The sequence below is a fragment of the Callospermophilus lateralis genome, chromosome 4 (genome assembly GCF_048772815.1).
Source record: "Callospermophilus lateralis isolate mCalLat2 chromosome 4, mCalLat2.hap1, whole genome shotgun sequence".
Taxonomy (NCBI): Eukaryota; Metazoa; Chordata; class Mammalia; order Rodentia; family Sciuridae; genus Callospermophilus; species Callospermophilus lateralis.
The window spans coordinates 143,999,794-144,015,702 of NC_135308.1; the positions used below are offsets into that span (position 1 = coordinate 143,999,794).

The 15,909-nt window shown below is 31.0% G+C and overlaps 1 protein-coding gene across 1 annotated transcript in view; it reads right to left on the reverse strand.

Moving 5' to 3' along the window:
- Positions 1–15,909, reverse strand: part of Cdk17 (cyclin dependent kinase 17) — a 103,799-nt gene that overhangs the window by 27,937 nt on the left and 59,953 nt on the right. The window contains exons 2-5 of the mRNA XM_076854969.1: positions 11,386–11,532; positions 7,168–7,332; positions 4,268–4,401; positions 1,207–1,332 (exon numbers count right to left, since the gene is read on the reverse strand). Coding sequence (XP_076711084.1) covers positions 1,207–1,332; positions 4,268–4,401; positions 7,168–7,332; positions 11,386–11,503 — 543 coding nt within the window. The 5' untranslated portion in view covers positions 11,504–11,532. The remainder of the gene's footprint in view (positions 1–1,206; positions 1,333–4,267; positions 4,402–7,167; positions 7,333–11,385; positions 11,533–15,909) is intronic.

Genomic DNA, 15,909 nt, shown 5'->3' on the forward strand with positions numbered 1-15,909 from the left:
AACATAGATAAATATGATCTAATAATACCCCTCCTAGGTATGAAGGGCTTATTATGTTAACCAAAAAAACCATGCATAGGAACGGTGACAGCACTATTGGATAATAGTTTAAAAAAAAAAAAAAAAAACTTGAATAAAATTAAAATACCCATCAACAGAATGGAAAAAGTATAATACATTTATGTGTGTGTGTATATATATATATATATATATATATTTATACTTATACAGTAAAACACCATGCAACGAAAACAAATTAACTATAACTATATGCAACAACATAGATAAAACTCACAAACTTAATACAGCAAAAGGAACGAACCACAAAAATACACACTATATTCTTTCATACATTGTGTTTGTATAAATATATATTATATATATATTTTAACTGTATAAATATATATTTCCATGTTTATGTAAAATTTATTTTAGTATTTTTCTATACTCAATTATGAAGTTCAGTGGTTTAAAAAAGAATAATCAGAAATTAATTATTAAGCATTTTAAAAATAATTAAGAATGTGTACATGAGAGAATAAGAAAGTTCCAGGTATTAAAACATACTTACAAAGATAATATGATCAAAACAGTGTGACATATGTGGATAAAATTAATCTTTGGTATTAAAAGGCAGAGATTATGGTTATAATTAAGGGGTAGTAAAAGAAAAGAAATATAATAGAAGGGGTTTTCTGGTAATTTTATTCAATGGGTACTACTTATATACAAGTATGTTTATATTGCAAATATTCATTGACTTGTAGGTGATGCTTTGAGTATTTCACTGGATAATCTAATAAATGTTAATATATGTTTATTGTATCTAGTATAGTAAATCTAAGAAGATATATATGTAGTACGTATTCTGTATATCTACCAAGTATGAATAAAATTTACCAAAAATAAAATATAACATAGCTTAAATCATATCCCAATATGCATTCAGGTTAAGGGTTCCAATTAACCCTTAGGAATGGAAAATAATAAAACCCAGAAGGCAATATAATAAAATTTAGCTATTTAAATGTTATATGTAAAATTTAAGTTAAGGGATGGGGTTTTAGCTCATTGATGGAGCTGCCTAGCATGTGCAAATTCCTGGGTTCAATTCCCACAACTACCAAAAGAAAAAATAAAGTGTTTACATTCAGAGAACAGAAAAAGCAGATCTGCTTGTATAGGTATAGGAGACCAAAACCTTACCAAGGAAGCTCTACGAGATCTTCGGCTCATTGGTTGATCAAATGGTGGACTGTTGATCTGAAACTTTTCCAGATATCCATCAGGTATTCTGATATCTGCAGGTAGGGATAACCGTTTATTTAAATCCTATAAAAAGGAAAAAAAGTAGGTAATCAAAAACTTAGGGCATTTGACTTGTGATTCATGGGCTTTAGTATATTATTTCTAAGCAATAATTAGCTAAAGTTTATTGCAGTTACAAAGTTATCTAAATTAATTATATATATTGAAGGCAAAATTATTACTGTTATAAGCAAAGGTGCACAATTCAGTTTTATAGAAATGATTTAAAACAGAATGGACAGTAAATATGATATATCAAGAACTATGTAATGTTTTGAACAACCAACAATAAAAATTAATTTAAAAAAAAAAAGAATGGACAAATTTTGAAGTCATTTCATTAGTAAATTTATCTTGGATTTATTTTGAAATTATTATTCCATAAAATAGGAATAGGCAGATATCACAACATATGATCAATTTAAATAATTAAGTAGATATTATGATTTTGCATAAACATGAAAAGAAAATTAAAATGTTTTCTTATTGCTGTTAATAGAAGTAAAAGGCTTTCTATTTCATTTAACTATAAAATGTGAACTGAGATTAACTTCAAAGAAAAACTTGCCTCTATCATCACATCAAGAAATATAAATTCTATGAAAAGAATTTATTGTAAATCCTTTTATAATAAAATATTGAAAAACAAAAAGATATATAAAGGAACTGTATAAATATTTACTGAGAGATGAAAGACTTAAATGTATTATATTTTAAATTGTAAGACTAAACAATGAAACAATACTGATTTTCACCATATTATTTTAATATTTTATATTACCCAAAACAAATCCCAAGATTATCTCTGCAACAAAACAAAATGCCTAAAATTGCAACAAAACAAAATGCCTAAAATTCTATCTAGAGAAATAAACAAAAATCCAAAAATATTCTTGAATAAAAGCACAGATACTCTTCAACTTAACATGGGGTTATTCTGATAAACCAATTCTATATTGAAAATATCATTAAGTTGGAAATGCATTTAAACATACCTAATTCACTGAACATCACAGTTTAGCAACACAGAACACTGTTGAGTATAATAGTTTAATCCTGTGACTACATGGCTAACTGGGAGCTGTGATACTGTATCACAAAATAGTATTATATTGCATATTGCTAGCCAGGGGAAAAAAATCAAAATTCAAAGTCTGAAGTATGGGTTCTACTGAATGTGTATTGATTTTTCACCACTGTATGTTTGAAATCATCAGTTGACCCATGATAAATCAGAAATAGATCACGTGTATATATGTTCAAGGGGGAGGAATACAGAAATAAATTTTTCTAGATACTAAAATAAATTAAACTCAGGTTGAGGTTGTGGCTCAGTGGTAGAGCACTTGCCTAGCATGTGTGAGGCACTGGGTTTGATTCTCAGTACTGCAATATAAAGAAATAAAGGTCCATCAAAAACAAAAAAATAATTGAAAAAATAAAATGAATTAAACTAATATATATATATATATATATATAACATTTTCCCATATATTTGTTGACTGATTGTATATCCTCTTCTGAGAAGTGTCTGTTCAGTTCCTTGGCCCATTTATTGATTGGGTTATTTGTATTTTTGAGTGCTTTATATATCCTCGAGATTAGTGCTCTATCTGATGTAAGTGTGGTAAAAATTTGCTCCCATTCTGTAGTCTCTCTAGTCACCTCACTGATTGTTTCTTTTGCTGAGGAAAAACTTTTTAGTTTGAATCCATCTCATTTATTCTTGGTTTTAATTCTTATACTATAGGAGTCTTATTAAGGAAGTCAAGGCCTAATCTGACATGAAGGAGATTTGGGCCTACTTTTTCTTCTATTAGGTACAAGGTCTCTGGTTTAATTCCTAGGTCCTTGAGTTTTGTGTATGATGAGAGACACAGGTTTAATTTCATTTTGTTGCATATAGATTTCCAGTTTTTCCAGCATCATTTGTTGAAGAAGCTATCTTTTCTCCAATATGTTTTTGGTGCCTTTGTCTAATATGAGATAACTGTAATCGTGTGGGTTTGTCTTTGTGTTCTCTATTGGTCTACAGGTCTAATTTGGTGCCAATACTATGCTGTTTTTGTTATTATTGCTCTGTAGTATAATTTAAGGTCTGCTATAATAATGCCATTGGCTATTCTGGGGCTCTTATTTTTCCAGATGAATTTCATGATTGCTTTCTCTATTTCTATGAGGCATGTCATTGGGATTTGGATTGGAATTCATTGAATCTGTATAGTGCTTTTGGCAGTATGATCATTTTGACAATATTAATTCTGCCTATCCAAGAACAAGGGAGATATTTCCATCTTCTAAGGTCTTCTTTAATTTCTTTCTTTAGCGTTCTGTAGTTTTTCACTGTACAGTCTTTCACTTCTTTCATTGATTCCAAGTATTTTTTTTTTTTTGAGGCTATTGTAAATGGGGTAGTTTTCCTAGTTTCTCTTTCTGAGGATTTGTCACTGATATACAGAAATGCCTTTGATTTATGGGTGTTGATTTTATATCCTGTTCCTCTGCTGAATTCATTTATTAGTTCTAGAAGTTTTCTGGTAGAATGTTTTTGGTCTTCTAGGTACAGAATCATATCATCAGCAAATAGTGATAATTTCACTTCTTCTTTTCCTACATACTGAAATGATAAGTCATAACTTCTGTCTTCAAAGTTATAACTGATAAACAAAGGGAAACGGGTTGCTTATATACGAAGAAATAATTTACATATACTATAGGGATTTGGTAGGTGTAATGAATGACAGAGGAAATGATACTGATAATTATAAAGCAAGGGGGAAAATGGTGTCTGTGGAAATATTCGGAATACAATTCATTAATATAAAGAAATACTTCTTAGAGGTGTCAATTACCTTCATGAAAATTTTCAAATGGGCATTTATGTGCTTGATAAACATGTGTTTATTTATATACACAAAAACATATACAAAGGTATACTTATATATTTTTAAATTGTTACCTCCATGGAGATGCGTCTATGTATACGATTTCTGAGACAAACACCTGTAGGTGACTGGACTTCATCAGATGATGTTCCAGAAGCTTGGTCACTCTCACCATCTGATCCCATTTTTAGATTTTCATGAACAATATCTACACCAGAAAATGAGACAATATTTACCTTAAAGAAGATATTTTATCCTACTATATAAGTAATTATCATTACTGGTCAAATATAGACAACCAACATACAAAAATCAGAGCATTAAGGTCTTTTACAGTAAGATACATAGGTGTGCAGTTAAGAGCTCAAAACATTAACTCAAATGTCTTCAAATAGTAAGTATTAGGAAATCCTTTTACATTCACAGATTATAAAAAATTTATGAAAGAGTTAACATTCAAGTCATTATCAAGAGCTGAATAACAATTACACAGTGGAAATACACATTTAAACTTTTAATGAATAATAGTTACTTAAAAAGAGGACTTTAAAAAATGGAACTCCTCAATGGTTTCATACCAAATAAATATTAGATTTTAGTTTATTTCTGTATTTTTGTCTTGGTAACTCTCAATACTAAGAAAATTCCAATTCATATTCATAAGCAGTTGCAAATGATAATGGAAGATACTTCTATTACAAAGGGATTCTAAAGAAATTTTATGTTGAGATCTGAACAAAAATTAACTTGGCAGCAAAAATCAATGTATTGGTGATTGATTCCTAATCTCTTAAAACTTGATCCCAGACACATCTAAGGTCATAATTCTTTTCTGCTACATTTAAAAAATGTTAAAGAATTTAACCATACCTTCTATTTCCAGAAAAATTTGAAAACTTTCCTTCCTCAAGGAAACGTAAACCAAAATATAATGCTTAAATATGTATAGTTGGATTTGCAAGAATGTATAGGTAATACCCAGAAAACAAATTTTAAAAAGAGAGAAATAAAAGTCAAAAATTCTCAAGCATAAACTGTCACTTTCTTGGTAGGGGCTGCTGAGACTGGTAAGAAAGTGCTTGAGTTTAGGTGCACACTGGGATAAAAATGTGAAGCCCTGGGTATCTAAGCTGCATTTGACCTCACAGAAACACTCAACTCTTGTGAAAAAAACTACAAAGAAAAGTTTCGTAATCTCATATTATGAATAAAAACTATCTGACTCAATCAAGAAAGCACGTCATTAGCAAACAAGTATAATTCAAACACAATTGCTGGTGGGTATTTTTGATTCCATCAAGACAAAAGTAAAACAATAAAGGTTTATGTCAGAACTATACTAATTTGTCAGTGGGATAAGAAATTTCTTTGCTGAATCAGGTAATAATTTTTGAGAATAATTTTTACTTGCTCAATTTTTGTGCCATTCACTCTATAACAGCTACAGATACAATAAACTTAAATTTCATCTGCATTGCTAACATTTTCAACATCACTTTCTTAAATCTAGACCAAGAATACAGAATAAGAATGGATGTTTCTGTATGGTTCCTGAACTAAAAAATTTTTTTGTTTTTATTTGTTCTGTTGCATTTTAAAAGGTTACTAATCAAAGAAAAAGAATATGCAACAGAGACTACAGTCCACAAAACTTAAAAAACATACTAACAAGCACCTGATTTAGACAATCAACAAACAAACAATAAGCTAAGCCCTAACCTGTAATGTTTTCTGATTCCCTGGGGCAAACAATTCTCTAAAGCAGACTTCAAGCTGACAACATGACACTGAATGTGTAACAATGGGGAGAAACTCCACTACCATTACATAGTATTTTCACTATAAAGCTACAATAGAAGTAACTCTTACAACATAGATAATAGTAAAAAGTGGCAGAATAATTAGAAAGTAATGACTTTTGAGTGTTCATTACTTTGTTTTTAAATTTACCTTAATTGCTTATATAATTGAAAATTAATAAGAACCACGTATAACAGGCAAAATTGCTAAAAATTTAAGAATCATCTCTCATGAACCAGTGTGAGCTGATTGCAGCACACAACTCTGTAGGGTTACACCTATACAGATAAAGGCTACACACATTACTCATAGATAAAAACTGTATATTAGTTTATATTCCCAAAATTCATGAAACACATTAGGAAATAATCTGCCATGACAAGAAATAAAGCAAGCATAACTTGAACTTCAAAAAATATAATTATCTTATAAAACAATAAGACGTTATGTTTAGGCAGGTGCAACAGCTGCACACCTGTAATCCTAGTGACTCAGGAGGCTGAGGCAGGAGAATTGCGAGTTCAAAGTCAGCCTTAGCAAAATTGAGGCACTAAGCAACTCAGTGAGACCCTGTCTCTAAATAAAATGCAAAATAAGGCTGGGGATGTGGCTCAGTGGTTAAGTGCCCCTGAGTTAAATTCCGGGTACCCCCAAAATATATTTTTTTAAATCGTTATGTTTAAAATGATTTTAAAAATCAAATCAAACATGAATTTAAAAAAGGACACCACCAAAAAAGATCAAGGAAGTAGACATAAAATAAACAGAAACTTTCATATATATATTTTTCCTGGATATTTAAAAGGACATAGTAATAAAAGAGTAACAACTTAAGTGATTATTTCATTATTGTAAAAGTCTATGGTGATTATTTCAAGAGTTATTGAGGTATGATTAAGCACCATCCTAAACTGCCATTCATTTTGAAATTTTGTATCTCCTTTTTATGGGACTTGTTTACTTCCTGATGGACAGGTGTTCAAATATTACTTCTTTCTAGCGTCAACAATACTCTTTCTAGAACCTTCCCTTTTTCTGCTGTCCTTCCTACATTTAATTTGTTTTTTAACTGGCAAAGAGAAATCAGATAATAAAGGCTAGCTGTCTAAAACCTAAAAAACATACATGTTCTACAATCAGAAAGTTAGATATAATAGATAAATAACAAAATTACCTAATCTGCTTCCATTTCTGGGCATTGCCATGAAGGAGCCAAGGCTTCCTCCAATAACACTGTGGGGTCTCCGCAATGGGGGTTTCTTGAAAGACCCCGTGTACTGGTGGAGGAAGGAATGCATACTGTGAGATGTTGGAGGCCTGCCATTCTTCACTATAGGCTCTGTGGTTCACAGTATTTGAAAATCATTCCATCATCAGCCCAAGATTCAGGATCACATGAGAAGGATTGAGAAAGCAAAGCAGAAAACAAGAATTGTAACAGAGATCATTACCTTTTTTTTTTTTTTTTATTTTTAGTTGAACATGGACACAATATCTTTGTTTTACTTATTTATTTATTTATGTGGTGCTGAGGATCTAACAAAGTGCCTCACGTGTGCAAAGCAAGTGCTCTACCACTGAGCCACAACCCCAGCCCCAAAAGATCATTACATTTAACCTCACTTCTATGATTATACACACAAAGCAGTAGAGTTAAAATAATTTCTATGAAAAACTATTTATATAAATATTTAATATTTTAAGTTGTTCCAATAACTTACCTATCCTTTTCTCATTAATAAAAATTGGTTAATAATCATAAAACTACTATAACCATTTTTATCCATTTGCTGATTTCAACATATCTCAAGACTGTTTATATTCCAGTCCTCCATGTATTAACTACCTAGTATGTGCCTTATGTTTAAGCATGCTATAGAATATGGAAAATGTAATCCTGGCCTAAATGAATTTATATCCCTATTGCTAGGCATCTAAAAAAGTGTGTCAATAATTGAATTAAACAAAAGTATTTAATATCATCAATACAAAGACTCTGAAATTACTGCCCCAAATTTGGGATTTTTAATATAAAGAATCTTTAAATAGGGCTGGGGTTGTGGCCTAGTGGTAGAGCACTTGCCTAGCATGTGGTTCAATTTTCAGCACCGCATATGAATAAATGAATGAAATAAAGGTCAATTAACAATTAAAAAATATTTTTAAAAAAGAATCTTTAAATAATCACAAGCCTATTACCAAGCAGAAATGTTCCTAAAATATAAGACTTAAAAATTATTTAGGCCAGGCACAGTGGTGCATGGCTGTAATTCCAGCAGCTCTGGAGGCTGAGGCAAGAGGATCACAAATTCAAAGCTAGCCGCAGCAACTTAGCGAGGCTCTAAGTAACTCCAGGAGACCCTATCTTTTAAATAAAATATAAAAAAGGACTGGGGATATGGCTTAGTGGTTAAGCACCCCTGGGTTCAATCCCTGGAGCCAAAAAAAAAAAAAAAAAAAATTAGTTATAAATGGCAAAGAATGTGAACAAGACTTTGAAAACCTGTTTCAACGTTTTGAGTATAACCTTAGAACAGAACTGCTGGTTCATATAATAATTTTATATTTAATTTTTTGATAAAATGATATGAATTCATTTTTGACAATTTTTAAAAAATTAAACATTTTTAAAAATGATGTGCTCAGAATTCTCTATTCTTGCAAGTACTTTAAAAAATATATTCTACACTTCTATTTAGTGTAAAATAATTTTTTTATGCTAACAACAACAACAAACCTAAACTCCATAAGAAAAAAATGTGATGGAAGCAATTATTAGGCAAGATGTAGGATTTCTGTCAAAGCTTTTTGTGAAAGCAAGGGAATAAGCAATATCAGATTGTGGTAGTCCATGATACCAGTAATCTCTGCAACCCAAGCTACCAGTAATCTTTACAATGTGTATTAAGATGCCTTCAAGTAAGTCTGGTCAAGAAGAAATTTAACAGAGTTTCTATTTTTTTCTTCTTTATTAACTGTCAAGGTTACTACTGTAAGAAGAAATTTTAATAAGGGAAACAATATATAATACTTTAAAACAATTAAATATTTTAAACATTTCACCAGGTTACAACTAAGTATGTTTTAATAAATGATACTAAAATGTTTCAGAAAATATGCAATTAGTCCAAAATATTAACTAGCTCTCAAAGTAGGTTCATTTTCTTTGAGTCATAGCTTTTTTATAAAAGAGGTCTGTCTTGTAGTCAAATACTCATTAAGATATGACCTATCCGGGTGTCATGATGCATGCTTGTAATACCAGGGCTAGAGAGGCAGAGGCAGGAGGATCGGCTGAGGCAGGAAAATTGTGAATTCAAAGTCAGCCTCAGCAATTTATCAAGGTACTGAGCAACTATGCAAGACCCTTTCTCAAAATAAAAAATAAAAGGGTCTTGGTATGTGGCTCAGTGTTTAAGCGCTTCTGGGTTCAATCCCTGGAATCCCTGGTACCAAAAACAAACAAACAAACAAACCAGTGCCCTAGTCAGGTGCAGTGGCTCATGTTTATAATCCTTACTACCTGGGCAATTGAAGTAGGAGGATCACCAATCCAAGGCCAGCAATTTACCAAGACTATTTCAAAATAAAAAGTAAAAAGGATTGGGTGTATAGTCCAATGGTAGAGTAGCCCTGGGTTCAATACCTAATACTACCCTTCCCCCACCCATAAATATGTCCCAGAAATACAAAGAAGCATACTGTGCTTATTTTATTCCTAAATATCACTAGCAAACATAATGGCAAGACTCTTCTATCATAAAAATGAACACACTGAGCTGAGAATGGTGGTGCACACCTGTAACCCCAGTGGCTCAGGAGGCTGAGGTAGGAGGATCACAAGTTTAAAGGTAACTTCAGCAATTTAGCAAGGTTCTAAGCAATTTAGCAAGACCCTGTGAGAAAATTTTAAAAAGGACTAGAGATGTTACTCAGTGGTGACGAAGAATCCCTGGGGGGCCAATCCCTGGTACCAAATAAATAAATAAACAAACAAACAAAAAAACCCAAACACACTGGATTTAATTAATACCAAGAATACAATGGATTTCTGAAAGGAAATTAGGATTTTGCTTCGGGTATCTAGCTGATATCATCTTATAAAAAATAGATTATAAAATACATTTTGGGATTTGATCCAAAGGCAAAATTTTCTCCTCCTATATGTAACTATATCCCAGTTATTATTTTAAATTTCCTAATAGCCCCTCTTCTGTCCCACTTTAAAAACAAAAAGTAGATATCAAGAAAGTCTCAGTAGAACCTAGGAGATCTGGGAGAACAGATACAATGTTATAGACTTTGAAGCAAAGAAATCTAGGTTGTAAAGTACTGGCTCCGCCAACAAGATAGGTATCCTTGAATAAATAGTGACCTTTCAGAGGAAAAGAAATAAGGTATCTGAAGCCCTGGTAGAATAAATGACTTACCTGGAGTTATCCAACCAAGTGTTTCAGTATATTAAATCCCAACCCATGACTTGTAATTTAAAATGCAGAGCCCTTTCCACTATACCTTTCCCTCTCACAACACAAGCATTTACATGTATAATGGGAAGGGTGAGGGTGTTCATGTTTTTACCCACTGCCACAAATCTCTAAACAGCAGAATTTCTGCATAGTGAAAGAAGGCTTGTCAGAGAGTCTGCATATCATGACACACTGGTAGCTCCTTTCTGATAATTATAACATTCTTAGGGTTATTTTCATTTGAATTGTAGCCTTGTTCTAAAAATGCCACTGAGTTTACATTTTAATTTATTAACTTTAACAAGCTATTTATTTTATCATTTAATCTGTGTACTAGTACTTTGAATTGTAAAAAGGACTGTCAAAGCATGAAACATTATATGCCTACCTGCTGTATGTGTTCTCAATACTATGGATAGATTCTGTGGTAAACATAAAATTAAAAAACAATAAAATTTACTCATGATGAACCTTATAATGTAGTAGATAATCAATATGCATATAGAATGTTATAAAACTTTAATGAGACCACAAATTTCACAAATCTTCTATAAATTTTTAAGCTGTATTAATTCAGGTTATAAGAATAGCAAAAGTATTTAAATGTTAATATAAAAATAGTTATTTAACAATTAAGATAATATTATGCAATATATTCTTATTTATGAACTAGTAAAAAACAGAAATGTGGGATGGAATAATTCATTATGGCTTGAGACAGGCAGAATAACAATGTTGGATTGAAAGTGGAATATTCCAGTAAGCAAGCCCAAGAAAGTTATACAAGCTTCTGTTTCCTAAAACACCAGGGAATGAGACAGAGAAATAAAAGGACATTATTATGACTTTATCTAGACAGTAACCTGACATTGTTTATGAAGTAATTAAATGGGGGAAGCATCTCCTCCATCCCAAATATTTACCATTATCCTTGCTGCTGTTTTCTTCAATAGTCATTTGTTCAGCTAATTCAGATAATGATTCATCAATAGTCTGGCTTCCTCGAAGAGTGAGGGATAGCCTTCTCTTAAACTTTTTCATCCTATCAATTGAACGTGGCTTGAAAAATCCTGAAAGAATGAACACAAAAGCAAAGTTAACAATATTTTACTGTTCAAGAAAAAAAATTTCATTCTGGGTTTACTGGGAATCTTCAAAATAGGAATATAATGAGGAATTTTTTACTTCATGAAATATCTCAAAGTCCAACCTTTGTTTAAAAAGATGCATCTACTAATTAATGCCATATTTGTTTGACATCAAATCAAAAGTAGGAATTCTACACAATTAAAATAATTCAAACATAATAATGAAATTTAGAAGGCCTAGAAATTTTCTTAAAATGTACTTTCTAAAATTCAACAATGAAAATATTAATACTATTTTGATTTTTATGTTCTATCCTTGCAAATCACAATCATATAGGAACCAGTCAGCAGATGTCTTCAAAAATAACTAGGGGTTAGGAAAGGTAAAGAGGGAAGGATAAAGAATAACTTTTGACATTTTACTATCTCATTGTCATATATTAGCAAAAATTCTCAAAGTTACCTGGTCCAAGTCAGACAAATAACTAACAATAGAATTAAGACTTAAAAACAGGATTGCCATTGACTTTATCCTCCACATTATAACATCTCTGAAATCAGGATGTATATCACAATTAACAGGATGTCAAAGTGTAATTAAAAGCATTTTTTCCTTTCTTATAGGTACACAAATCAATGATAAAATTCATTGTGGAGTCTTACAATGATGAAACAAGGTACTTGCTGCCAAACCCAATTCTTCAACTATTTACCCATCACTGCTTTTCTGACTTACTATCTGACTTGCAATTAGCAGGTTTACCAGATCACCATTAACGATAACCATTATTCTTAATAAAAGTAAGGGCCTTATAAACTCCTTTATGCTAAAATACATGTTTTACCATCCACCTCTGTTTACCTAATTTCTGTCTGTGTTTTTCTTATTTTCTGATTCTAAGGCTCTATTCTAAACAGCCGAGTTTGCTGAACAGGTGACTTCTGCATAAGATATTAATTATGTAATAATTTTTGTTTGCTCAGAAGCTGAAATGAAGTGTATAAAGTTACAAATTTATAAGTAGTAATAACTTTGTACTTTCCCACCTCAATGTTATATGTTTACTATAGTTTTTAAAATAAAGGCTACAATAAAAATATACAATCACAAATATTTAAATAGCAAGAATTGCAATTACATTATAATAAAGACTCTTTTCACTCCTAAGCTCTAAAACAGGAGATGGACTTTGGTGAATTACTGGAAAACTTCCATGCCTTAGCTTGGTTTGGTCATAACAACAAAAGGACAAATACATTCTACTGAACATTTTCTATTATTTTATCTTTGAGGTTACTATTCCTCTTTCAACTGTGCCTAACCTGCGATTAAACCTATCTACTGGGTTCTAAATTTTAGTTACTACATTTTTTTTCAGTTTCAGAACCTCCATTTAATTCTTTTCTATAGATTCCACTTCTCTAGTGAAATTCTCAATCTCAGCATGTATTTTCATAACTACTTATTGTGTTTTAATGCCTCCATCTGTACCTCCCAAGACTGTACAATCTGTATCAATACTTATTTTGATGCTTTGATCTGTTCCTATTTTTGATTTTTTTTCTCTTGCTCTTGTATATCTAGCAATTTTTTTATTGACTGCCAAGCATTATATGTGAATGATTTTATGAAACGCCTATGGGGAAAAAATGTAGAGGTTCTGGATGCCGTTACCTTCCTCCAAAGAGAATTTAATTAATTTCTAACAGGCAGGCAAAGTAGGAGAGCAAAGGATCAACTCAGTCCAATCAGAAACAGAGATTGCTTGAGACTGAGTTTTAACACTATAATAAAGATTGACCTACCTGTGCTTTGTCCTCTTTCTTATGATACAGCCCTTCAACAGATTCCAACTGTAAACCTAAGCCAGAATAACTACCAAAACCTCCATGCAGGGCTGGGGCTGGGGCTGGGGCTGGGGTTAGGGCTGAGTGATGGAGCGTTCGTCTCACCTGCGTGAAGCACTAGGCTCAATTCTCAGCATCGTAGAAAAATAAATAAATAAAATAAAGGTATTCTGTCCATCCACAAACTAAAAATATATTTTTTTAAAAAAAGCTCCATGCAACTTCTGCAGTTGCTTTTTGCTTATATTTTATGTCCTACTCAGCTTTTATCCTTTTTCTCTACACAGCTTAAGAGAAAACACAGGAGAAACCCCAGTACAGAATGTGTCTGTCTTCCTTCTCTCCTGAATCTTAAACTGACTCAGCAGCTCTACAATACCTTCAAAATGATTTTAATTCCCTAGCACTTCTAGTACTTTCAGTAGAAGCCTTAATCTTCTACAAGTCAGTTCATAGGCAAAAATGGAGGTTTGATGTGGATTTTTAAGACAATATAACACAGGTATTGTACCAAGCCAGAGGTGGTCAATGAAATCAAAAGTTGAATCCATGGGCTGGGGCTGAAGCTCAGTGGCAGAGTGCTTGCCTAGCATGTGTGAGGCACTGGGTTCAAGTCTCAGCACCACATAAAATAAATAAATAAAGATACTGTGTCCACCTTCAACTTAAAAAAAAAAAAAAGAAGAAGAAGTTGTTGAACCCAGAAAAGAAATCTGTTCAGTGCAGGGATGTCCTAAATGCTATCTCAGATCTGACTGTCAACCTTGACAATGATCAATGCAATTCATTTAAACATACTAGATATTCAAGATGAACCAAGCCATGTCACTCTCATCTACCCTCTTACTTAAGACTTTACACTAGAGAGAGTCCCTCAAGCAAGTCATCAAACGTGATAACTGTGTCAACCCCACTCTTTAAGAAATCTATATTCCCCCAAACTCCAAATAGCTGTAACTTATAACCACCAACTTTTTAGATAGCAACCTTCTCAAATACAGTCATGTGGTTACTGATGTCTAACCAACTATATAGACAACATTTTGGAATCTGGGAATACAATTTTTTAAAAATTGGGACAAGCTATTTCAAAAATTTTCAAAACTGGAACCTGCCTATTGTTCTACATAACAAATAAGAATAAAATTAACAAAGTATAATTAATATTATTAAATAATTGATTCACATAAGGATCAATTATATTTAGATTCAGTATAAATTATACAATAAGAGTATAACTACTTGAAACAGCAGCCAAAAGCCAAATGTGACTAATAAGCACCTGAAAAATGATTAGTCCAAAGTGAGTTCTGCCATAAATGTAAAATATATACTAAATTTTAAAACTTAGTAGGAAAAAAGAATATAAAATAACTCAATAATTGTAATCAAAATCATAGAAAAAGAAAACAGAAATGGTAATTGCTGGGGAAGGAAAAGAATGGAAATTATTGATTATCAGGTATAGAGCTTGTTTTATAAGATAAAAAGAATTCTAAGAGAAAGATAAGAGTGATGGTTGCAAAACAAAATGAATTTTTTTCATACTAATGAACTAAACACAAAAATAGTTAAGATAATACATGTTAAATGTATTTTTAAAAAGCCAAAAATGCTTAGTATTTCACAAAATTGTAACTTTAATTGTTCTACTGATAATGCTGAAAAGATAGTTTAGATATGTTTATATTATATATATTTATATTTAGATATATTTACATAAAATATATTCATAAATTAAATCCATCTTTAAAAAAACTTTAAAAATATGCCTTCAAATTTTTTAAATTATTTATAGGGTGCACATTATATTTCTATTAAACATGCTTATATAGAGCATCAAGAAGTATTTCTTTGTGGGGTACCAAAAAAAAAGAAACAGGAATGACATAAACTTTAACCTTTGCTTCATGCAGTGTATCTGAACAACGGTATATATTAGGAATTGTTCTATTTATTTATAACTCAGAATAGTTCACATTTATCATCAAAAAGCATAGGAAATTCTGGTCTACAAAATAACTTTTAAAATATTTTTACTGTCAGAAATAAGAGACATTTTTAATTCATAAAAGTAAGACAGAAATATTTCATTATAAAAGCTATACCTGACTACAAAATTTTCAAATAAAAGCACATATTCAAAAAGGTCCTATTCTTATCTTACATGATCTTTTAAAATAATAATGATTTATAAACAGATGGTAAAGAATTTCATTACCAAAACCAAAACCATTATTAAAAAAAAGTATTTCCAAATGAAAATCACTAAAAATTTTTCTAATTATCTTTAATTAGAATTTATCAACTTTATTTTCATTAGCTCAGAACAAAAACATTCAATGCTAAAATAAAACACTTTTTGTGAAGCAGCTATTTATATTAGTTTTAAGGTTTAATTTTGTTATTTATTATATTTAAAAGGCAATGCTAAATTATTAATTTCCTAAAATAAAAACCCTTAAGAGTTTGGGTTAAAATATTTTATCTAGTTGAATAGAAAAAATTTTT